Genomic DNA, 25,635 nt, shown 5'->3' with positions numbered 1-25,635 from the left:
TGTAGTACTTCAGTACAAGTACTACGTAGTACTACAGAACGCTATCAGCAGTGCTGATTCAGCACCAAGCAGGCCTCGAGTGCAGCACGTCACCACTTTGCAATCTGCTCGTTAGACATCCAGCCTCTGTGAACAAAATTTCTCGTCCATGACGCTTTATCTCGTCCCTCTCGTGACGGTCTTCATGACGGCTGCAGAGTCTGGGCGATTAAACACCCCTCACTACTACGAAAGACTACTGCGTGGTACGAACAAGGCCGAAACGGACCCTTTTGACACGGAGGAGAGGGGGGTGTTTTCCTCGATCAAGTCCATGGGGACGAGCATCAAGAAATGGGCCAAAACGAAGTATTGGGCTGAGACGGGAAAGAGCGATGACTACGTCAAGCAGAAGCTTGGGTTGAGGGACGTACCAGAAGCTGCTTTGAAGTCGAGTCCCAAGTACAAAGTCTACCAGCAGTTTCTACACAAGCAGGAGGGTGTTCAGATGGACGACAAGATACGCAGACAGAAACGTTCTGGAATGACTTGGGGCTGAGTGGCATCGATGCAGCTCGGCGTGAAAGTACCGATGCGTACAGGAAGTATGTGCGCTTTACCAACAGATTTGACAGTAAAGCGGAAGGGCGTATGTTCAGCCAATTTGAAATGATCGTCAAACCTGGGAAAACCGATGAAGAAGTAACCACAAGGATGAAGACTTGGGCTGCCTCGGATCGCTCCCCTACGTTCGCCAAGCGCATGTTGGGGCTGAATGGAATAAACGCAAAGAAGAGCCGTTAAACAAGTACTTTGAGTACTTTTTGACATTGAAATCATCTTGAGAGGAGGGATAACAACCAGAAAACGAGTGGCGACGCTACTACTTAACAGTGCAAAGTTTTCTTTACAAATACGCCTTCGATTTACTACCGACAGGACTAAAGCTCTTAGCTGTTTTGTTTCGGTTCTATGATGCACAAGTGTTTGTCAATCCCCCGTAAAGCTACTCCATTTTATGGTGAGTACGCCTCATCCCAGCCCCTAACCATCACGCGTATAATAGCTCATTTTAAACTGCAAAAATTTAGAAGTCCCTACCCCTTCCAGAAATGGGAAAGAGCACAAAATATTAGAATCTGACAATTCGGCGTAATTTGTCAAATTAGCTTAGCTTCTGGGCACGTGGTAAAACCAAACCTTTTTTTTTAAGATTTACGTTTAAAAACGTGAGCATATTCTTAAAGCACCAGAAGCACAATACCCCCAAACGGTTTTTCCTTTCGGACAAAACTGAGCAAAACTAAGCTTCCTCTTTACTCTTGACTTTACTCTTTTTTAATTGGTTTTGTTCAAATCAGCACTTCAACTGTGCTTTACCATCGCTATTATTGAAGAAAAAGACACAGTTGTTTGTTTTAAGGCTAGAAACGCGTGCTCGTCACCGCGAAACCGTAGTTGCAATCTACTGTAGTGTTAATATAGTACACCTTTTCAACTTCAAAATGGCGACAGGTAAAATCAAAGTGACAAAACGTAAGTTCAAAGTGACATGACACTGACACTTAATATTTATGGGAGTATTTACGTTTGGAGTTCATTAGATGAAAGAGGCAAAAAGTGGCGGCAACTACTCCCGCCAATTTTGGTGGACGCTGGCTGGCTGTACGGCGTCGATGGAATCAGTGGACACTGTTGCTGCAGTTTGTGGCCGCACTGCCTTTCATTCATTTAGCAATTCTCACTGTGCTTCCTACCCACACAGCAATGCTGTACGACGACGCTACCGTTCGACGGGTTCTAGTATTTCACAGGGGCAATAACACAGCACGATCCAAGTCTAATCTTTATTGAAATGTGTTTGGAGCTGGCTAGAATTTGTTTGCGTGCCTGGTTAACGCGTCGGCTGCTCACATACTCACTACGTAAACTTGAACAGTGGGCTCGAATCTAGTTTGCCAAGATATGTCCTCAACAACTTCGTTTTGTCATCATTCGAGGTTGCAAGCTTGTTAAGGACGTAGGCCGGTGACTTGTTGGCTTTTACCCAGTCGTCAAGCAGAGCATTCTTGATGTAAGTGGCTTTTTCCTCCGTCACAGGGTTCTTCGCTGCCCTCTTGATGAGCTCGATAAGCCCCTGATCGCCAAGATTAGCCGTGAGTGTATCGATAACAGGATCTGGTCTTACGTTCGGGTTTTCATTCTTGAAAGAGGTTGCATACTTGAGCCACGTATCATATTCCGAATGCGTGAAAATGTTATCCGTAGCCTTCTGAAGTGAGAGCAGGTCGAAGACATCATCTGGGGTCACTTGTCGGCCCAGCGTCTTTGAGATATACGTCGAGGTTTCCCCGCTCTTCACCCACTTAGCGAGCAGATCCTTTTCGAACTGCGCGGCCCTGAGCTTCGACAATCTGTTTCCCTGTGCTGCTTTGATAATACTCGACAACTTCTGGTCACTGAAGTGCGTCGAGAGTATGTCGACCAGTGGTTTCGACGCAAAATTCGGATTTTCGCTCTTGAAAAAGTTATCGTACGTTAGCCAGGCGCTGTATTCTCGACTCGCGAAGAGATTATCCGTTTTTATGTCGGATTTGAGCGCCTTGAATACTTCGTCTGGGGTGACTTGCCGACCCAGCGTTTTCGTGATGTATCCCGGTGTTTGTCCGTCTTTCACCCATTTAGCGAGCAGTGCATCTTCAATAAATGTGCCCCGCAGCTTGGTGGTTGGATTCTCCTTTGCAACTTTGACAATTCGTGCCAAAGCGTCGTCCGTAAAGTGAGCTGCAAGTGTATCAATTGTGGATACCGTGCCTGCGTTAGGATCCATCTTTTTGAAACGAGTCGAGTAATCCAGCCAGGCCTTAAAGTGCGGACCGTCGAATAAGTTATCCGCGACTTTTTCAACAACCAAGTACTTGAAGGCGTCTCGTGGGGACATTTGCCCGCTTTTCAGACTTGTGGCCACATTCTCTAAACCGGGCACCTTCTTCGCTGCATCAAGTAGCTTTTCAGCTCCGTGTATCACCCTCTCTTCCTTTCCCTCATTGGCGATGTAGCCGGATCTCAAGGTGGAGAGCCTGCGCTCAGCACTTGTGAAGCTTCTTGTTGCAGCTTGAGCACCAGAGCTTGCATTATTTCTTGCGAGTAAGGCGAAAACTCCCAGCAACACGACACAGTGCACGCGCATAAGTATTCTGTATTTGCTTTCCCGTAGCTAAAGAAGCCCGTTCCTGCAGTTCTCGCTGTGAGTGTTGCCAAGTAAAAGCGGGAATGGCTCGTTCTAATCAATCAGGCTTTTATGTGGCGACACAAATCTTGCAGGAGATCCACTGTACGTATTCCTTTCTAAAAGGGTTTCTTATAATACCATCATGTTGAGACAAAAATAACCAATTACCATTTTTATTTAGATCATGTGCGATCTAAAGCCAATAACGTTTCTTTACAAGGTTATATTCGTTTTAAAAGGTGTTATAGCGTACTTGTACTCCGCAAACATGTTTGTGATTCTACAGTTAACTAATTAACACTCTCTTAATAATAGTGTGAGTGTGCGTCTTACAACTATTTGTCACTCTACTAGCTCACCCCACAAACTAAACTTATATACCGGTAATCTAGCAGTGAACGGTGTATCGTCATCAAAGGTGTAAAGTCAACACGATATGTTGAGACAACCGACTGTAATCAAACAGTTGCAGATAATATGGAGGCAGTCCAGCCCAGCCAGCGTTTGTTAGGGCTTTGTGGAGCAAGAGCGATACTAATGATGAAGCACTCTCACTTCAAAAGCATGTTAGCTGCATTTACAACACACTCATCTGTAAGAAAAAATACTATATTACTAAACAAGCTCAAACCGGTAGTTTGAGCTTGTTTAGTAATTGGATGACTTCTCGTATTGCTGTTGAGAGAGTATTAAAAAAAACTAAATTACTATTGAGAGGATTTAAAATTTGTTTAGGCTCTTTTCAAGATTAGAAACACAGAAAAGGGAGCCGAAGTACTCATCCATACGTATTTCCTTAAAATATTGGTACATGTAATAAAACTAAAAAGGAAGTGAGTATTTTGCCCGACTGTAACCGAATATACAATTATACTCCTCAACATGCATAAAATGGACTTTGCCGACGGTCTTGGCACCACTCGCTCGGAATTAATTTCCAATCCCAGACACAGCGCCTTGCTGAGTCGAGGACTTAGAGGCCGCGCAGCGGCGCCCCCCGAGCGCAGCGCAGCAAGCGAAGAGAGGGGCGGGCCCACGGCTATAACATATTATGTCCGCAGACGAGTGCAAACGCCTACCTCTACTCCAACGCAACCGTTCTATACTATCTGTACACGTATAAAAGTCGATGCTATGTTATTTCAGTCTGGCAAAATAACGAGTGCCAACTAGAAATACTAATATTTCATTATAAACACACACACATTTCAATTTCATTCCAAACATTATTAATAGCAAGCATCCCATGCGTTCAAACAATGTCCTGTTTGGCAAGACAGCCTCCCCGGAAACTTTATACCGCGGCTTTAGCATACCGTATTCTCCGTTGGCTATTATTAAGAAAAAAACTACTGAGTTAATATACTTAATGAGAAGGAGCTATGAAAAAGGGTTCAGGGAATGCACTTGCTCGCTGCGATCTGCCCCCCCCCCTCCCCTACTCACTTCTGTAAAGTAATAAACTTGTGAAGCCAGGAAGGCTTCACATTTCTAGCGCAGTTTTATCACTGGAAGCTCCAATAAAAACTATTATAATATCAAAGTGGACAACAAGTATTTATTTCTGTAGCAAACAACTACTTAATGGATGTACAGTATTACAACATGCAAGCAGTAAGTAGCCTGGCTACATGTACCGTATGTTAGCAGATCCGACTTCGTATCATCTTAAAGATCCGGATGGCGACGAGTTCCAGTACATGTACAGTGCTTACTGAACAGCCTTTAAGTCTTAAGTTATTAGTTCCGGATTGGTACAGTAGTACAGTAACTTGTCTCAGAAACATTTAAGGATGCAAATTGTAACTCTTAATTAAGAGTACTAAAAGGTACCAGCTTTACTGTGCAATAATTGAGCATTTATTTAATATCATTTTTGTTTATAAAAGGGTAGGGCGAAAACGGTTAAAACGATGCACATAGGACGAAGAAACTGCGGTTGCATGACTCGCAAGCGAGAAGGGGCACGAATCGAAAGTAAAGAGTGGTAGAGACTTTCTGAAGCGCCGATAATTGCAAAACAAGAGAGACAGAAATCATTTTTGAACAGAAAGTTATTTCTGGACGGGGGCAGATAATAACAGGCACTGATTCTTAATTGGCATACAAAATCTTATACTGTACCTATATAAGACATGCTCAAAGTGCAGAAAAGCGGATCCCTATTAAGCCGCATTTACCTTTTCACTGTCATTACCAAGCCGAATCTTGAATACTGTACCACAAAGTCCCCTAGAAACATTTAAGCTCACCTGTCTGTACCGATGTCCGCAATCCTCTTTACACCCAGCTTTGAGCGAGTGTGGTCTTCCACATACTCTGAGAATCGCAGCGCCTTCTCAGCACTTAAGCTTATGTTCCTTTCGACTGTGTAGAAAGTTGAGAGTAGATTTGACCTCACTAAAGAACCCCCCCCCTGGCTCCGAGCAGCGTCAAGTGCCTGTTGCTAAGAATGGGTGCCAGACAGACAGGAAGGAAGCAGATAACAACAGGGCCTGTTGTTATCTGTTGGCACTGCCTGTTGTTATCTGCTCCCTTTTTGGATGAACCGTATGTACTGCTGCGCTACAGAAAAACGGTAGATCATCTACTAGCTAGAGGTGTAAACGCCGTAGTTGACTACTACTCAGCTACTCACGTGTACATGTACACGCTCTTTTGAAAGAGTGTACAGTACACTACAGTCAGGGGTTAATGGTACCGGTAACTCCAAAATCGGTGAAGCTAATATTGCGACGAGAACCAGTTAGTTTATAAAATATTACCGAATAATTTTATTTAAAAACATAATATTATTAAATATCATATTAATATTACTTAATACGATATTATAAATTTCAAAGATTGCGTAATCGGCTTTACCAGATGTCGTTAAAGATCGACTAGCTGAAGTATTACTAATTAACCGTGGAGTCCGGACAATTGTGAGAGTGACGGCAAGGTTGGTGTAGTGCGTTGGCACTGCTGAGCGCATTAATCTAGCATCACAGGCTACAAGTCTATTAGACGCACGATGAGGACGAGGCTATCGGCAGAGAACAAGAACAAATGCCTTGATTTCGCTCTATCGACTTTAAACAGCTGCAACCGTTTGCAGTTTCCCATCTCGATCGCCTTTGTCTGTGTCACAGTGAAATACTAGAGTAAGCACTCGTCAGTTTTAAAGCCTGCCATCACTACTGCTGTTTTAGAACCTGACCGAAAGAGATCCCTCGGTTCACTCAGGGTGGCAAGAACAAGAAACGTACTTAAGTCGGAAAATGTCATAAAATATCCTCTAGTATCAAATATTTTTCAAATCTCCGAGTTAATATTAAATAATATGGTACCTTTTGCAAAACTGAGTTACTCAAAAACGGATAAATATGACCAGGCAGCATAACTTCCCCTGCGATATCTAATGAAGGAAAAACGTAACAGGCGTGCTTCCAGTGCACTTTGTCTCTATAGATGCTAGACTATCCGTGCACCAAAGCTCAGTTGAATTGGCTCCGTAGCGGATTTTTTTATGGGAGCGCGAAAAATAAAAAAAAATAGATTGCAAAACGTTTAAATTGCAATATGCTAGCTTAATAATACATTATTAAAGTGAAAATGACTTAAACTTTGTAAGCTTAGACTCCTCGAGGCTCAATAATCCATTATTTTAGTGGACCAATACCGTAATAATTGGTTTCAAGTTATTGTTTTTCGAGTGCCCACTGGCACCTCTCCTTGAGCTGTAGGTAGCGTGCTAAATATACTGACTGGGGTGTACGACAATCAAGGTTTGCCTCAAAATCTAGATATGTCTTATGTAGTAAACAAACTTTCGCACCAGAAGACGAGTGGGAATGCAACGGCCGTGCCTGACATCGCACCTAGCTGAGTAGCTAAGCCATTCCATTGATACACGCGTCGAGCGAAATCTGGTAACTGCTTGACATCTAGACAGATAAAACATTTACTACTGGAGATATAGCACGCAAAAGTGTTGGGACTTACCCGCTGTCCGTTTCAGCGTGAGATATAGCATTGTTTGAGTGTACGCACACCCGACCAGATAGAAAATATGAACAAGTAGCGCTAGATACCATCAAGTAGCATCAGAACAGCCAGTTTAAAATAGTCAAGAAGCAAAATGAATACGGGCCACACAACTCACGCAATAAGTACCCATCGTCATAATTGCTGAATACTGGTCTGGATGTGAGTGAAAAGGTCATCAATAGCGACTAAGAGAAAGTGGTTGACAAGAGAGAGGAAACGTTAGAGCCATAATAAGTCACTCGCAATTCAAACAGAATGTTCGACTTACCGCCAATAACACCAGGAGGAGCGTCATACTCCGAACGTAGTATAGTTGAAACCACCTTCATCACGTAAAACACGGTTAGGGTGCCACGTCGCCAGCAACGCTTAAGCAGCGACACTTACGTTGTGGACACGCTTGCCAGAGGAGAGAGAATGAGCGCCGCAATACTGGCAGTCGTCTGGAAACGCGCAGTCGCAATTGCTGCGTTTTCTGGCGGCTAAATAGAAAGTGAAGTTAGCGAGTCATAGGAAACAACGGGCATAAATGCCACAGTAGTAGCAACGCACCGCAAATTTCTTGTACACAAAAGGCATGGTAGATGGCAGCCATCCGAACGAGAACGCAGCCAATACCCACTGGCAAGCCAGAAGCTGCCACACTTGCCGGAAAGCACCAGCTCCAGATGTGGCTTCAGAGCACTGCGTAGTTGTCTGCGACGGAATCGTCACTGTACTTGCACTTGTAGAGCGAGGACAACTACCGCAGGCGTTGCGAGTGAGTAGCGCGTCCTCTTCAGCTTCTCGCTCATCGCAATTCGAGCCACGATCCGGTGCTTGCTGACTACTCTGGATTGCTCCGTTCACTGCAGCTGTGAGTTCCTCCGATGTCTTCGCCTCGTGAGCCCACGGATGGTACTGTAGGAAGGCAAACGCCACCAGCGACACACACATGATTGTAGCTGCCGCCGGCGTTTCAATATTCGTCAAAATAAATTACCGGCAACAATTCCGTAACAAGCACAATGTTACCACAAATGAGGTAGAAGGTCGACACGGAAAACTTCAGTTGACCCCCGGGATTTTGCACAACACCCAGTAGCGCTGCAAGGGAGCCGCTAAGCCCTTCCCCAGTTGCCAACGCGCTTGTAAAGAGTGGCGGGAAGCTGGCCACGAAGGGGTAGAAGACGACACTGGAAGTGGTGCTCACCATACCTCCAAGGTGGGTGAGCAGCAGCATGGCTATACTATGTCTAGCTCCAAAGACTGATGCTGTCTGGCCCCACAACATGCTCATGAGCACAGAAACCACGACGCCTTGCAGCAGAATCCACCAGATCACGGTAGATTGACTCAACAGCTGCTGCTTAGCGTTGAGCAGCATGTAGAGCAACGGATAGAGATTGGCCGACTCTAGGGCGAGGATGCTGTACGCATAGATACTGTAGTGCTCAGGCAGCTCGCGCAGGAAAACGCCCAGCTCCACGTACGTCACTTCAACGTCGCAAATTATTGTCTGCAATAATTAAAAATAGCTAGGTTTAATGCAATAATTGGCTAAAACGCACCATTTGTCATAATCCACGATGCGAGCCCGAAGCCGACGAAGGCCAGGAACGTGGTTCCGCGCTGTCGCTGGAGATGCAGCTGGCGTGGTCGAGATAAGCTGGGGAGCAGGCCATGCTGATAGACGCTGGACTTCAGGGGGTGCTGCTCGGTCGGTGCATTCATCATTTTACCGTTACTGTGTCCAAAATCGATACAATTATGGGAAATGCCTTTGTATTAGCATGTAAACTGAATATGGATATTGGTTGCATTAATCCGTTGCCGATTTGATTTTTTTCAAGATATGAGGTCAGCAGCGCCTTCTTGTCACCCTCCGGTGTCCCCCCCCAGCTTGTTCATGACGTACGCTGGTGACTTGTTCGTTTTCACCCATTCATCAAGCAGAGCATTCTTGATGTAAGCGGCGTTTTCCTTCGTCGCTGGGGTCTTCTCTGTCCGTTTGATCAGTTCAACTAGCGCGTGGTCGCCAAGGCTGGTCGTGAGTGTATCAATAACTGAATCTTTCTTTGCGTTCGGGTTCTCGTTCTTAAAAGCTTTTGCGTACGTGAGCCAGGTATCGTATCCCGAGTGCGTGAAAAGGTTCCCCCCTGCCTTGTCAAGCGCGAAAAATTTGAAGGCATCACCTGGTGTTACATGCCTGCCCAACATTTTCGAAATATACGCAGAGGTTTCCCCGTTTTCGACCCATTTAGCGAACAGAGCCTTCTCGAAAAACGCAGCCCTGATCTTCGTGGTTGGCGTCTGCTTTGCAGTGTTGATCATTCTTAGCAATACCTGGTCGCTGTAGGACGCCATGAGCGTATCGATTACTGGTTTCGATGCTACGTTTGGATTCTCTCTTTTGAAGAGGTGTGCGTACGCGGCCCAGACATTATACTCCCTCGTAGCAAAATTGTTTTCGGTCCCCATGTCGATCTTTAGCAACTTGAAGGTATCATCGGGGGTTACCTTCCTCCCCAGCATGCTGGTGATGTATGCCGGCGTTTTCCCGTCTTTCACCCATTTACCGATTAGAGCATTCTCGTAATACGAGGCCCTGACCTTCGTTGTCGAAGTCTCCTTTGCTGCCTTAAACAGTTTTGCTAGTGCTTGGTCGCTGTAGTGCGCCATGAGTGTATCGATAACTTGCTTTGATGCTTCGTTGGGATTTTCTCTCTTGAACACGCTCACATACGTCGCCCAAGCGTTATACGCCGGAGTCGCAATAATGTTATCCATTCCCATGTCGGACTTGAGCAATTGGAAGGCATCGTCTGGGGTTACTTGTCTGCCCACCAAGCGTGAAATGTATGCCGGCGTTTTCTCGGCTTTCAACAGTTTTCCGACCAGAGCCTGTTCGTAGTACACGGCCCAGGTCTTGGTGCCAGCGCCTTCCTTGGCTGCTTTGATAATTCGGGACAAAGCAGCGTCGCCGTAGTGAGCTACGAGCGTATCAATGACAGGCACCGTATTCGCGCGAGGAAACTTCTTCCTGAAATCCAAAGAGTAGTCGAGCCAGATCTTGAATTGAGGACTGGCAAACAGATTATCTGCTTCGCTGTCGAGCCTCAGAACCTTGAAGACGGTTTGCGGTTGTTTTCCGCTATTCAACCAGGTTTGGAGTTGTTCCCTTTGAAGGCTCGTGGCCAGCTTCTCCGTGCTCGGGGCTTTCTTAGATAAAAGTAGGAGCTGGGACAGTGCGAAATCTGAATAGCTGGCGTGGAGTTTCTCGAACAATGTCGTTTTGGGGCCGGGGTTGAATTCTTCTGCATAGCGGACCCAAATACGTAAGCCAGGGCTAGCGAGCAAGTCCTTCGCTTCGCTGTCGAGTTTGTACATGTTGAAGAGGCTGTCGGTGCTGAGTTTCGCGCGCTTCCAGGTCTCCATCTGCTCGGTCTGCAGTTTCGTTGCCAAGTCTTTGGTACTTTCGGTTTGTTTTGCTGCTTCCCTAGATTTACGTGTTTCTTCAACGGCGCGAGTATCGAAGACGGCTGGCCTGGGTTTTTAGCATTGTAGTTGTCTACGTACTTGACCCAGGCGACGAATTTGGGATTCTTGAGAATACTGTCGTCTGCTGCGTTAAGTTTCAACCCGACAAAGACATCGTCCGTGTCCTTGTTGTTCTTCAGCCACACTGCGAGTTTTTGCTTAGTGATGAAGCTGGAGACCATATCCGCACCGGGAAAGGACTTGAGACCGGTATTTATCGCCCTCTCATCGTCATCCACTTGGGAGAGATAGCTGTTTCTTAAGAATCTGTTGGTGGAGACGCTGTGTTCAGCAGTCGTGACGCTTGTTGCGGCATGAAAATCTGACCTTGCATCGACGTTATTAATAGTGAGTAGTGTGACAACTGCCAACAAAACAACACCGTGCGGACGCATAACTTGCGTGCAGGAAGGAGTGCTGAAGGTACGTAGTACGTTGTAGCTTTCTTGTGCTCTACTGACGAAGAGCTGTCACCGCGTATTATACGTGAAATAAAAAATAAATGGTTATGGTACCGTATTCCTTATGTGATTGGCGACAGTCAAATTCTTGAGGTGGTCCAGCCTTTCTGCCAGCATAAAAGATACCTGCATAGAAAAAACTATATGACATGCTCAAAAATATATTGGTCGCCAAGCACATAAAGCGCGACGACACGAAATTTAAATCAATTTGATTGGCTGCTGGATTTGTCGCTAATGACCGAGCGTCGCCAATCACATAAGGAATACGGTACACCTTTATTCACGTCCAGACTTTGAAGGGACTGTACAATGTACAGTAGTACATTATGTACGGTGTATTGTCCACAAAACTGTTATCCCATGATAGGAAAGCCGGTTTTCGAGAATGAAAAAAAAGATTGGATTTAATAATACAAAACAACGCTATTACTTTATCTTACTAATAATGGGCGCATTAAGCTTTCAGTAAGCTACTAAAATCATTTGATATAATTTTGAGGTACAGATGGTCGGCGCAAACTGTAGGACCAGGCGTAAAGGCGAGATGGGAGTAGGCATTATTAAGCGGTATTTTTGAATCTCAAATTAAAAAAATCAAGTCAGCTCATTCAAATTACATCCTAGCAAGTACATCAGGATATACGAGCCAGTAAAAGCTACAAGTATTAGTACGGGTATTTAAAATAAAAATAGACGAGCTTTTTTACAATCCGTTAAAAAAAGATAAAGACAAATCTACTGAATTGAAGGACACACATTCCTGTACCTTACATGTGTACACACAATATGACATAATTCGACATGTTCATGTTCTCAAAAAGCAATACCGGTATATCGGTACTGCACACAAGAGGTTGCAGTGTTAAACCCTTCGGTAGTAATTGGGATACCCTCCCACAGAAATAAAACATCGGGTCCCATGATCAAGCAGCTTACAAACCTAAGGTAATGTTTCCTCTTACCTCTCTTTCGTAATATGGAATGCAACATTACCAAAAATGACTGCTCTGAGGTACTAAACTATGAGAAAGTTACTATTGTGCAGCAGGTCCGGAGTAGTCTGCTCTGTAGTATCCTTTTTAAAACCACGATCTTTCTTGACATTCCAATAATAAAAGGAGGCAATCGTCTGCGTTGCACGTAATTGCAATTGTCATTCGTGTTGTGTCCTTCTTTTTGACCGAAAGGTTGAACCTGTAAAGCCGTATCATAATGTCTTGACTTGATAGTTAGTCCCTTACTACGCTCCAGTAGCTAGGCTGTTCCTTGAGATGGCCGCTGTGGCAGCGACAAGATTTCATGAGCCCACTCGGCTAAGCTGTTGTTGCAATAGAAGGAATTGGGTGACAAGATGCTGGCAAATCTGCTTCGCTATATTTAAGTAATCGCATTGGTTAACGTGATGCGGGTTGGCTTGTTAATAGGTTTGACTGACATCTTAATGACACTAGCTCAAATGAAGAGTGTGGAACAACCAGAGAGGGCCGCAAACGCAAAAAGTGAAGTGGATGGGGCTCACTTATTCGTTGGCTTTATTTGTGTACCATTTAGAAGATACATAGCCACCCCACGAAAAAAATACCCCTATATAGGGATAGCATGTTGAGCCCGGGGTTTATGACTACAGAAGGGTTTTCTGTACTACTAGCCGAGCGCCGCCGCTACGCGGCGGTAGCTTGGTTTTTATTCAAGTTGTTTGTCTTCCCGCCTCCGCTTCGCTTCGGGTGGACAATTATTCCAAAAACTATGAGCCCCTATGTGCCTAAGTCGACTTCTTTAATTTCAAAAATCTGGGTTTAATTTAGACCATTCGCTACAAAATGCTGCGTCAGCCGTGCAATTATTCCAACAAAAACCTACGCACCTAGCATCATACTTACCATGCTTAAAAAAGATTATTTTAGCATGTTGTGATCTTGACACAGTCTCTTTATTATTGGTGGGCTATCTCTATCAGAATACTTTGCACTTCAAAATAGCATGTCTACAAACGCCAACACAATATATTTAGCTTTGCGTCGTGCTCGATGTCATAGGCCGTTTCTGAGCCGCTATGAAACTTAGCTCGCATCAATGCAAAAGAATATTACTGTAAATGACATGTCGAGTTTCCACTAAGTACCCGTTTGTACTGCCTGTTTGAGCTTGTAATTAACTGAACATTGATCACTTCTCATACCAAACCTTGACGCCTTGCTGTTGTTCTTGTTGACGGCGGTGTATTTTATTTGATAGTGTAACGATGATTCCAGGATGGCTGAAAAGTAAATTAAGTCTAGGTTTTTACCAGTATATCATAATATGATATACTGGTAAAAACCTAGACTTAATTTACTTGCAGTACTGTTCTAATATTATTAGAGCAGTACTGCAAGCTATTTTATTCCAATGGTTTAGGAGAAATCAGGGCCAAAGGCCCTGCTTTCTGGGTCTTGAAAAACATCCCGCACATAGCTTTAATTCCTCACACAACATGATTTTCGCAAGGAAGCTGGTCGGACACTACTTGATCTGTGATGAGGAGAAAGTATAGGCAAAGTACGAGGTCCTAAGCGATCAACCGTACATTGGGTTAGCGCTTGACGGGATGGCCAACACGCACCGAAAGAAACTAATCAATGTTGTAGCAGTTGCTCCAAATATGGACCCCATGTACTTGAAGACAACTGCTACAGGAGTTGAATCTCAGGCCGCGGGTTTCATGACCAGGCTCTTTGGCAACGATATTGATGTGCTTGAAAATAATCTTGGCCCGGACAAAGTGGCAGCAATCATTACTGGTAGTGCCGCCATTACGGACAAGGCCTGGCGAATCCTGAAAAAAAAGTCACGCGGGGTTCTGTGTAACGGGTGTGCTGCTATCACGCTTAATCTTCTGCTACAAGACGTTCCAAAGTTGGAAGTCGTGAAGCAAAAAGTGTCGAGACCGAGACGATATCGTCGTATATCTTGAAGTGTCCTTTGCTCTAGTTCGATTCAGGGAGAAAGGGCTGAGATTGCCCGTCGTGATCCGCGTGGAGCGTATGACCGCTCTTTTTTGGCCCCAGTTGCAACGCGCTGGTACTCTTCGCACCTGTGCCTTATGAACGTAATCCGGAATAAGAGTGCAGTCGCCGGCGTTTTCGACGTTTAGGAAGTGTACAAGGGTGCTAAGAAACATCCGAAACCAGGACGACTAGCTTTATGGACGACAATGAGCAAGCGCACGAAAAAAAAACTTGAAAGGCGCAATAAGCTGAGTAACAGGAGCAAAACCCAATAGTAATCGGCCAATGTTGGAGTGCGTTTGAGAGCTTCTAAATTTGGGAATGAAAGCTAAATGTGATTGGCCCCAATAGGATCAGCTATCCTTTACCTAGTAGAGATTCATGCGCCAGCCATGCTATCATTTAAAACAGCCCGGGGTCCCGCAAAAAATTATGTCGGTATCCGGAATTATTTATTTTATTACGGGCTTGTACCACAACCTATAAAAAACATTTCGTGACTTACTTTTTCAAAATTTAGCTTGCCCAGCATCCCGTGAACGAGCATCCAGAAGCTATTAACGGCCCTAAAATATCAGATATTGCTGTGAAGCCCTTGGGCCCTGCAAGCAAGAGCATCTACACCTTTGCCAGTCCAAATCGGCGACAGTGTAAAGCAAAGCTGTGTGAAGTAACTTAAGTGACAAAGAAATTTTTAATTTTTATTTTCAAAAATTGACTTTAGAGCAATGGCGATTTAGTGCAGAGCTAACTGGTGGTCGGCATCAAAACAAGTTAAAAAAAGTCCATCCTGTCTTCGCCCTTTGCTTCTTCCTTCCGAGCACCATCGTACCCGGCACCCCCGCGTTAAAATTCCATTTTATGCTACCTCGGTCGTCGTCGACACGTGCAAAATGCAACTTAGGCCACACACTCGACACGCAGACAGAGCCGTCGCGACTGGGCGATGCTGGACGACTCCATGAGCATTGAGCGGAAGATACGCTCCTCGCTGTAGCCTGCCTTCTCCAGCATCGTGATGCGCTCCAGCGGCTTGAACCAGCGCACGCGTCTCCGCCGATGTCGTCCTGCGGTTTCCTGCCTGTCCCCCGCCGCTGTTTTCTCCCGCTGATGCTGCGCCGCGTTCACTGAAGTCCTCCACACACATTGCGGGGTTCGAGCCAGCCCCACCGCTGGACCACCGCGTCGAGGCACTGCGCTGCCGCCGATGCCCACGCCGAACTCGTAGACGGTGACGGTGGACCAGCGTACGCTCTTGGTCGCCATGGCTGCTGTGTATGTGGCTGTTGGACTGGGGCGAGGAAGGAATGGAGGAAAGACCCAGAGGGCGTCGGCTGTATGTCGTTCACGCGCCCCTCCCGGGTGGCCACTCACTCGCGCCGCTGCCATGCAAGCACCAGATTTGGTGGATCTGCTCCATCCACTTACAAACACTCAGTGGCTTGCCTTGCGTTGTTTTTCCCAGTCAGCGCTCAGTTCAACATCGTCCGCTTGCCCAGAAAACAGAGCGCCGGATGCAGCTGCTTGAAAACGCTGCAGAGCATAGCTTCCATGTATGGATCTGCGCTTGGTTAACAAGATGGCGCGCCACTGTGCGTTGTCAGTGGCGGCAGCTATTCGTAGCAAACCTATGGAGTACGGCACGTAAAGTTTTGCACTACACTAAATCAACTTTGCATGACAGGCTTTTTCTAAAAAAATAAATTTCAAAAATTAAAAAAATTAATTACGGGACGTTCCACTTTGCTTTACACTGTCGCCGATTTGGACTGGCAAAGGTGTAGCTGCCATATTGAACAATAATATGTCAGATATTACTGTGAAGTCTCTGAGCGTCATTCCAAGGCATCGTCATCGCCCCAGAAAACACCCATGCTGACAGTTCGGCAGCATATCAGCAGCCAAAACAAAAATTGGTACTGTTTTGTACCGGTTACTTATGAGAGCCCCGGGGTCCGGATGGGACCCCGAGGTCCCGCCAAATGTTTCATTTAGAGATAAAGAGGGATTTGGTCAGCTAAAGAGAGGTGTTTAGTGAAACTCATACCCGGTATACAGAGTCATTTTGGTTGAAAACTTTGGTAGTCAGAAAAAGAGTCAATGGTCACTTAAAGAGGCTCAATTCGAGAGGTGTGATCGTAACAGATTTGCGCTATTGCGTGCGCGTTCATTCAAAGAACCGCGCGTGGAATTTTTGAGTCGAATGCATAATAGTATTATTAATAAAAGCTTCTTAAACGCAAAAAAAATTCTTATTGGTGAGCCTTCGCAAACTTTATACAGTAATTTACGACAGCGCTGTGAAATTTGTTTGGAAAGGTGCTTTATTTTACAAGCGTGTATTAGTAGTTTACTACTACTACTACTACATGTAGTACTTCAGGCTAATGCGAATAAAGAGCGTTACAGAGCTCATTCTTTAAAATGGACCGGAGAAATACGATTAGTGTACATGCATGTAGTTCATTAAGGAATGAACCGTTCACTAATATTATTAGCTTGATGTTACTGCCAAGAGGTGTGGAGCCATCCTGCAATTGTAGCAAAGGCGAGGACTCCATCTATTCACCTTACTCCCACTCAATGGTGGCAGGCGGCTTGGAAGAGATATCGTAGACGACGCGGTTCACACCGCGCACCTCGTTGATGATGCGGTTCGACATGCGGCCGAGCACCTCGTACGGCATGTGGTACCAGTCGGCAGTCATGTAGTCCGAAGTGCTGACAGCACGGATAGCAACTACCTTCTCGTACGTGCGGCCGTCACCCATGACACCCACAGACTTGACCGGCAGGAGCACGCAGAAGGCCTGGCCCGTGGTCTTGTAGTGGCCACTGTTGCGCAGCTCCTCAATGAAGATCGAGTCGGCGTGGCGCAGCGTCTTCAAAGCCTCCGGCGTTATCTCGCCGAGCACACGGATGGCAAGACCAGGACCCGGGAATGGGTGACGCCACACACTGGGCTCGTCGATGCCGAGAGCCATTCCGAGCTCTCGAACCTCGTCCTTGAACAGCTCACGAAGCGGCTCAATGAGCTTCAGGTGCATCTTCTCCGGCAGGCCACCGACGTTGTGGTGGGTCTTGATAGTGGCCGATGGGCCCTTGTACGAGATGCTCTCAATCACGTCCGGGTATAGAGTTCCCTGCAGCAGGAAGTCCACGGGGTGGCCGATGCGCTCAGCCTCCTCCTGGAACAGCTCAATAAACAGGTTGCCGATCGTCTTACGCTTCGACTCAGGCTCGGTAACACCCTTCAAAGCAGCCAGAAAGCGGTCTGAGGCGTCGATACACTTCAGGTTGATGCCTAACTTCGACTGAAGGCGGTCGACGACCTCTGTGGCTTCATCCTTGCGCAGGAGCCCGTTGTCGATGAGCACAGCGTGGAAACGGTCACCCAGAGCGCGCTGCAGCAGCACGGCAGCGACGGAGGAGTCGACGCCTCCACTGACGGCACCGATGACGTGTCCCTCAGGGCCGACAGTCTCGCGCACCTCTTCAATAAAGGCGTCAGCGATGCTCCGCATGTCCCAATCCGTGGGCGAGTTACAGATGTTGACCACGAAGTTGCGCAGAATGTCCTTGCCGCGCGGGCTGTGGGTCACCTCCGGGTGGAACTGAATACCATAAAACTTGCGCGCCACGTTGACGATGGCAGCGTGTTCCGAGTTTTCGGTGGTGGCGATGTCCACGAATCCTTCCGGGATCTGATGCAGCTTGTCGCCGTGGCTCATCCACATCTGGAACTCGTCCGGAAGACCCTCGAATAGACCACCGCAGTCAGCGCCGTTCTTGCGGGTGACAAGGGCCTTGCCGTACTCGCGGTTCTGCGACGGCGCCACTTTTCCGTTGTTGGTGAAGGCCAGCTCCTGGAGACCATAGCAAATACCCAGCACAGGCAGCTTCTGCTCCTCGATAAGTTGCCACACTTCCGGTTGTACGTGCGGCGCGCCCTCATCGAAGACGGACTGCGGGCCGCCTGACAGGATAATACCTGTAAGCTGGTGCTGACGCAGCTCGTCGGCACTCACCAGGCACGAGTAAAGCTCGCAGAACACATGCAACTCACGCACACGACGCGCGATGAGGTGGCTATACTGCGAGCCGAAGTCCAGGATGGCCACCTGCTTGCGGTTCATCACGGGGGAGGCGTCGGCCATGTTGAACGAGGTCGGACGAGTCTTAGGCGTGTTCGGTTCTGACCGCTCACAACCAGTAAGCTGACATCATGACGTACCTCCACCAGCCAGCCACGTGCAGCCAATCAGTGGTCAGTGTGTAATTAGAATCTATTTTAATACTATTAAAGTAGAATTAAGGGTTTCCCAGTACTTTATTAGTTTAATGCAGTACTGGGAAGCCCTTAACAGTTAAGGATCAAACGAAAAAAATAGTAATAGTGCTATTTTGAACTTAAATATTAGGAACGGAGGCGCCCTATTAGAGTCCGGACTATATTTAATAGTGCCACCCGAAAGTGCTTTTGCCATGGGGTTGTATCAGTATACATTGAGAAGAAGCCCAGAAGCATTATTTTTTCTCCGATCCAGGGCCACAATGTACGTGATTGGAATTAGAAAAACGCAAGACCATGATGTATGTAATTTGTATTAATACATGCAATATATATTGTTCAGACTTATAACAATGTGATAAAACTGCAAGTGAGGAATAAGACTTCATTAATGACGAAAAGAAAAACGGAAAAATAAATAGAAAGCACGATCGACCGATAATATCTCTGTCACTACCCCGATTATGTGCAGCTTCCCCACTTCGATATTTTAAATATTGCACGTGAAACCAAAGATACAGCTGTATATCTAGATCGAGTGAGAGGTGGTGATGCTTATCAGCATGTAAACACTGTTGGCATACTTGACGAAAACATGCGGCATAAGCCGGATCCACAGTGGCGCAATATTTTGCAATGATGGCGCTTTGGTACAATTTTACAGTCTGACGTGGATATTGTGAGCCGAATTTGCTATGACAAGAACTGGCGCGGTGATCACGTGGGTGGAGAATCATTTGGCCAATTACTGTCATGTCGAATGCACTGAGATCATAATTCAATTGGAGTGCACTCCGCAGCTTTGGGCTAAGAACTGGTAAGCCACTGCACCAGTTTAATGCAGAAATGTCACGAGCTCGGTTTCCGCTCAGCGGTGTTCGACGTCGATCAATTCAAACAACTAGATATTATAAAACGGGTGGTATTCCAGTGGTTCTCACATTTGCTATTGGTACCTCCGCTCCGTGTACCAAAAAAACGCTCGATAAATTGCGATTGTGACATCTGTCACGCTTCACAAGCTCTGCGATTGCACGTTGACACGTGCCTTGCCATGGATTTGGCAACGGCACGTGGATCGACCACAATTGGTCCAAGACACGCGCGTGCTCCGTAGTTGCTACCGCTCCAGGAAGCACTTGCAGCCTTTGCATTTTCTCTAAGCTCTTAATTCAGTCATTGTTCATTTCACCGCTTCCGGCACACTCGGATATTACAACTGGTAGCACGGGTCCCGCTTCTGTCTCATCACTGCTTCTACTCGTCCGTCTACGCTCCGCTCCGTCTCGTCGTCTCACTGTCCGCTCCGCTTCTGCCGCTTCGTTCTGAGGAGATTTTGGAAATCGCTATCTGTCATGGATCCTGGAGAGCATTTCGTCCCGGCGCAAGCCCTCATGGAGGGTTTGACGGCCACTATGGGTCAGCTTGCTGACCATCTGATGCAGCAAAACCATCAGCTCCAGTCGTCGTTGTTTGAGCAGCTTCATGCTCATCGACCCGCTCCTGATTTCAAGGTTGAGGGCACTAGAGTGTCAACTTTTTCTGGTCTCCCCGAGGAGAGTGTGGACGAATTCATCTTTGCCGCCAAGCTCCTCATGCAGGGCAAGAATGTGGACTACACCAGTGAGGCCAACAACTCCCGTGTCGTGGCAATGCTCGCGTCGTGGTACCACACCAGGGTTGTCATCGAGGAGAGGCCCCTGGAAAATATTGCGGCATTTCAAACTGCCCTCACTGAAGAATTTGTCCCGCCAGATCAGCAGTATCGTGTCCGAGCCGCCCTCCGACAATGTCGCCAAGTCGGCACAATTGACGATTAAGTGTCGCAATTCCCGCCGCCTTATCGCGCAAGTCCGCGATATGAGCCCGCTCGACCAGATCGGCCACTTCTGTGCGGGGTTGAAAGAAGAACACGCCATGCGGTGAGCTATCTTCGCTGCCAGACTCTGAGTGTTGCGATCTCCCCCGCGCAGTCCTATGAAGGCCCACTTCACCGGGAACAGTGTCTCGCATGTTCAAGCTGGCCGGACGGCTGCCACGACTACCCCTGAACCGATGGACATTAGCGCTATAAGGTTCTCGTCGTATCTCTAAAGAGGCTTGTCGTCAGCACCGATTGTGTTTCTACTGCAAGGCACCTGGACATCGCATCCGCGACTGCCCCAAGAAACCACAGCAGGGAAACGACTACGCTCAGCGAACGTAAATTGGGTGTTCACTGAGCCTGAACCAATTTCTGAATCTCCTATAACGATATTTGTGGAAGCAGAGCATGCTGTGAGCGACGTTTCGGCTGTTAACCTCTGTGCCAGTACAAGCGAGGCAGCGCTAGGCTCGACATCCCTGTTATTTGGAGATGCTGTTGTTGAAGGACACAAGTTGCGCATGCTAGTGGACTTGGGCGCGTCGCACTGCATCGTCAAGCCCGGCATCGTCGTGCCGTTTCCCGTCGAGCAGAAGGTGAACATTATAGCGCGAGGCTTTGACGGCAAGTCTGAGTCCCGCATGGTGTGTACGGGTAAGCTGGTCGTGTCGGTGGAACGCTGTCAATTCACCAAGGCTCCGTTTTATGAGTGGCCAATTGATCAAGCGTACGATGGAATCTTCGGCCAACCTTGGCTCCAGCAGGCTAACCCTTCCATCGACAGGTCCCGAGGCATGATCAGAGGCCTGGATGCCGAATCCGGTACGCATGCAGCTGATTCCCGTCCAGATATCGCTCTTTTTGTCTGTAATACGCTTGAAGTTAAGGAATTTGTCGGTGGGTTGCGCGCAGGTGCGTACGCGGAAATATATCGGGTTGAAATGCGTCGGACGCACAAGCTCGATGATGTTCCAACATTTGTCGCTCGTCTACTGCACGATTTCAAGGACGTGATGCCCGACGAGCTGCCTTCTGAGCTCCCTCCTGAACGATTAATCCAGCATGACATGCAAATGAAGACAGACGCCAAGCCCAGCATGCGCGCTCCTTCTCGTCATTCTCAAGTAGAGAAGCGCACACTGGATGATTTTTTTTCTTCGCTGCTGAAAAAGCAGTGGATAAAGAAATCATACTCGCCATGGGTGTCCAATATTTTCGCGGTACCGAAAAAATTCTCACACCGGACAAATTCTTCGCCGCATCGACTGGATTCGTGTACGTCGTCAAGGTGATTTGTTGGGTCATCGATTACAGATACGTGAACAGTGCAACGCTAGTGCCTCGTATTCCGCTGCCTCATATTGAAGAGTTGTTCGGACGAATGTTGGTGCGGTGATCTTCAGCGTCCTCGATCTCATGAGTGGATACCATCAAATGCGGGTATCTCGACGCACTCGGTCGTATACTGCGTTTCGTGCGAGCGACATAAATTATCAGTGGTTGGTGGCTCCCATGGGCTTAGCGGGTATGCCGGGCACGTGGACTCGGTTGAGCAGAGTTTGTTTGGCGGCAAGGAATTTCAATCCTTTGTGGTTGTGTACCTGGATGATATCTGCGTGTTTTCGCGGTCTCGTGAGGCTCACGAAGAGCATTTGCGTCGTGTATTCGAAGTCCTTCGTGCGGAGAAACTATTTGTCAAGCGCGAAAAGTGTCATTTTGCCCAACCTTCGGTCACCTTTTTGGAGTACGTCATCAGTGCTGCAGGATTGTCGGTGGATCCAGACAAGACATCAGCCATCTCTAGCTGGCCAACGCCGCAGAAGCCCAAGGATCTTCAGCGCTTCATTGGCCTCGCAGGCTGTTACCGTCGCTTTATTCCTGAGTTTGCCGCCATGCTTTCTCCCTTGTCCGATTTCCTCAAGCATGATGTCCCGTGGACATGGAGCAACGAGCAAGCCCGAGCATTTAATGCGGTCAGGTCGCTGCTCCTTCAAGCGCCGATTTTAAATCTTCCTGATCCGATCCCAACAAGGCGTTTACCGTCTCTACGGATGCATCAAAAATCGCTGTCGGTGGTGTACTCAGCCTGCAGCACGACGGCTTTGATCACCCGGTGGCATATTTTAGCATGAAGCTAAACATCTCCGAGCAGAAATGGCCGACACACGAGCAGGAGCTGTTCGCGATCAAGCTTTGCTTGGGACGGTGGCGAGTATATATGCTGGGTCGCCAGCTCGTCGTCTACACAGAAACCTCTGTCTGCCAGGGGCTCTTGGATCACCCGACTTGTCACCGCGACTGACAAGATGGCTCGAATTCTTTGGTCAATTTTCGTGTACACTGGAACATCGATCGGGTAACTTGAATGTGGTCGCCGACGCGTTATCTCGCCCACCTGTGCCAATGATGACAGTGACTTTTGACAGCCCGTTTTCTTCTCGACTGGAGAAGAATGTTGGTGTTGGACAATATTTGCTTCTCTCCCTGGCCACGCGCAGCAATCAACGCAATGGTGATCTCTACACAGCTGGATGACGCGTTTCGACAGCTTATCATGGATGAGTACAAACTCGATAAGAGCTGTGCGCGGCTAGCTCAACGCTTCCAGCAGGAGCCAGAATACATCGATAGTACCTACGCTTACGACGGTGGACTCCTGATACTCAAGAGTACGTTTCGCATGGCACAAGTCCGTCTTCCAGTCCGTGACACGGTTCTTCTTCGTGTTCTTCATGATTATCATGACAGTGCTGTATCAGCGCACCTTGGAGTTACGAAGACATACCTCGCTGCTCGACAATGGTTTGTGTGGGAAGGCATGCGACTCCACATTGAGCAGTATGTGCTAACATGCGAGTGCTGCGTACGCAGCAAAAGCAGCACTAGAGCTCATCAAGGTTTACTTCAGCCACTTCCGATCCCAAATCGCTGTTGGAAACATGTTATTATGGATTCCGTGACGGGGAGCTCATGTCTCTAGTGTTCAACGCTGTTTTAGTCGTGGTCGACCGTCTCAGTAAACGTCCATGTTATCTACCAACTACCAAGGATGTGACAGCGGAAGAATCTGCTCGGCTCTTCTTCGATCAAGTGGTCTGATACTACAGCCTCCCCAGCAGCATTGTCAGCGAACGTGACTCCAAGTTCTGCAGCAAGTTTTGTCAAGCGCTCATGAAGTAGATGGGGGTGAAGTTGAAAATGACCGTCAGCAAACGAGCTCAAGCGGACGGACAGTCGGAGCGACAAGTGCGAACGCTGGAGGATGCACTACGCTGCACGCTATCTCACTATGGTGATGACTGGGCTGATGTTCTTCCGACGGTGGAATATGCACATGCTACAGCTATCCATTCATCTACCAAGTTGTCACCTTTTGAGCGAGACACCGGTCGCCAGCCAACTACTGCAATCCGCGTGACCCGACGTGTTGTTGGACCCCACGCCAAGTTCGTCCAGCACCGTGAGGAACTTCTTCGTAGCGCCAAGAAGCACCTGGAACAAGCCCAAGCTCGTCAAGCAAAGTACTTCAACAAAAACCGTAAGGAAGTGACGTACGAAGTGGGTGATTTGGTCTACATTGACGCCAAAGTGCTCAATCTGAACGAGGTGGGTCAGCCTGCGTACGACCCGACTAATGACCCAACCGTGAACAAGCTTCTGCCGCGCTGGATCGGGTCATACCCTGTCAGTGCACGCATTGGTACCAGCGCTTATCGCCTCAAGTTGCCTCATGCAATGATCGACGCCATCCATCATTCAACGTGGATCAGCTGAAGCGCTCGATGGAGAATCCGCCTCTGTTCGAGCACCGTGTAATTTCCAAGGCCGCGCCAGCAATCTACGATGCTGTCGAAGAGCACATTTACGTGGCGGAACGCCTGAAAAAGCGACGTATCCGCAGCGGCAAAACTCAGTATCTGGTCAAATGGCTTGATTTATCCGCCTCGCAGAACTCGTGGGTGCCGATCACCAAACTACGAAAGCTCTCGCATTGGAACGTACTCGTCAAGGCATTCACCAATTCGAAGCAAACCAAGTAGGGGAGATTGTGACATCTGTCACGCTTCACAAGCTCTGCGATTGCACGTTGACACGTGCATTGCCATGGATTTGGCAACGGCACGTGGATCGACCACAATTGGTCCAAGACGCGCGCGTGCTCCGTAGTTGCTGCCGCTCCCGGAAGCACTTGCATCCTTTACATTTTCTCTAAGCTCTCAATTCAGTCATTGTTCATTTCACCGTTTCTGGCACACTCGGATATTACAACAAACATAACCCACCACATATCCAATCGTCCCGTTTGCCAGCTGCAATTTATCGGACGTATTTTTGGTACACGGAGCGGAGGTACCAATAGCAAATGTGAGAACCACTGCAATACCACCCGTTTTATAATATCTAACTGTTTGAATTGATCGACGTAGAACACCGCTGAGCGGAAACTAGGCTCGTGACATTTCTGCATTAAACTGGTGCAGTGGCTTACCAGTTCTTAGCCCAAAGCTGCGGAGTGCGCTCCAATTCAATTCTGATCTCAGTGCATTCGACATAATAATGATTGGCCAAAATGACTCTCCACCCACGTGATCACCGCGCCAGTTCTCGTCATAGGAACTTTGTGATACTTTTCTTTCGCTGGATGATTTACGAGGGCGTACTGCCTTTCTTCTTTCACATTTTGGTCTGTTGCGTGTTGAGAATGTCCGCGATTTGGAGCTAGCTAACATGTTCTCGCAGAAACTAGATCATGAAGGCTTTCAGCCCTGCATTGCTCTTGTTTTGCTGATTCAGCATGGAAAGACCAACACATTTGGCAAACTACAACATGTTGGGTATATGCGCAACAAAGATGTATACGGCTGTCCAGTTGACAGCGTCGCCTTGTACCTATTTGAGCTATTCCATGTGAAGCAGGAGCCATTCCCATCGTTTAAGCAGGCGAAAGACTGGTTTGATATTAAACTTTTACGCGGTCGACAGAAAACCCAGTCTATTATGTACAACACCCATAAAAGAGCTACGAAGCTGTGTTCCAGCACCTCTTTCCCACATTCAACAAAAAGACACATTTAAATCGCCAGCAGGGCGTACGTCAGCTGGAAGCAGCCGATGTGGATATTTTCCAAACCCGGCGGCATGGTAGATGGGGTATGGACACATGCGAGGCTGTGCATTCTGTCCCTCTTGCCCGCGAGGTCATGCGCGCTCTATCTGGTCATCCAGCGCGCTCGCGTTTATATTTTCTGGAGAGAGCAACAGGTGAACCA

General features: G+C 47.5%; 4 protein-coding genes across 4 annotated transcripts; 1 reads left to right on the top strand and 3 right to left on the bottom strand.

The window, feature by feature from the left end:
- Positions 1 to 148: 148 nt before the first annotated feature.
- PITG_19996 (secreted RxLR effector peptide protein, putative) lies at positions 149 to 538 on the top strand (the record flags this gene model as incomplete). Its single annotated transcript, XM_002895675.1, has 1 exon — positions 149 to 538. The coding sequence occupies one exon, from the start codon at positions 149 to 151 to the stop codon at positions 536 to 538; it is 390 nt and encodes a 129-aa protein (XP_002895721.1).
- Positions 539 to 7,623: 7,085 nt separating this feature from the next.
- Positions 7,624 to 8,606, bottom strand: PITG_19995 (uncharacterized protein; the record flags this gene model as incomplete). Its single annotated transcript, XM_002895674.1, has 4 exons — positions 7,624 to 7,715; positions 7,789 to 8,029; positions 8,090 to 8,184; positions 8,255 to 8,606. 4 exons carry the CDS (start codon positions 8,604 to 8,606, stop codon positions 7,624 to 7,626), a joined length of 780 nt encoding a protein of 259 aa, XP_002895720.1.
- Positions 8,607 to 10,377: 1,771 nt separating this feature from the next.
- On the bottom strand, positions 10,378 to 11,154 carry PITG_19994 (secreted RxLR effector peptide protein, putative; the record flags this gene model as incomplete). The annotated part of the gene is made up of 1 exon (XM_002895673.1): positions 10,378 to 11,154. One exon carries the CDS (start codon positions 11,152 to 11,154, stop codon positions 10,378 to 10,380), a length of 777 nt encoding a protein of 258 aa, XP_002895719.1.
- A 5,626-nt stretch (positions 11,155 to 16,780) lies between these two features.
- On the bottom strand, positions 16,781 to 18,367 carry PITG_19993 (GMP synthase [glutamine-hydrolyzing], putative; the record flags this gene model as incomplete). Its single annotated transcript, XM_002895672.1, has 1 exon — positions 16,781 to 18,367. One exon carries the CDS (start codon positions 18,365 to 18,367, stop codon positions 16,781 to 16,783), a length of 1,587 nt encoding a protein of 528 aa, XP_002895718.1.
- Between the last annotated feature and the right edge of the window lie 7,268 nt (positions 18,368 to 25,635).

Source organism: Phytophthora infestans, genomic scaffold (genome assembly GCF_000142945.1).
Source record: "Phytophthora infestans T30-4 supercont1.141 genomic scaffold, whole genome shotgun sequence".
Lineage (NCBI taxonomy): Eukaryota > Oomycota > Peronosporomycetes > Peronosporales > Peronosporaceae > Phytophthora > Phytophthora infestans.
The sequence above is the reverse complement of the archived record's forward strand: the minus strand, read 5'-3'. Positions and strand labels throughout refer to the sequence as shown.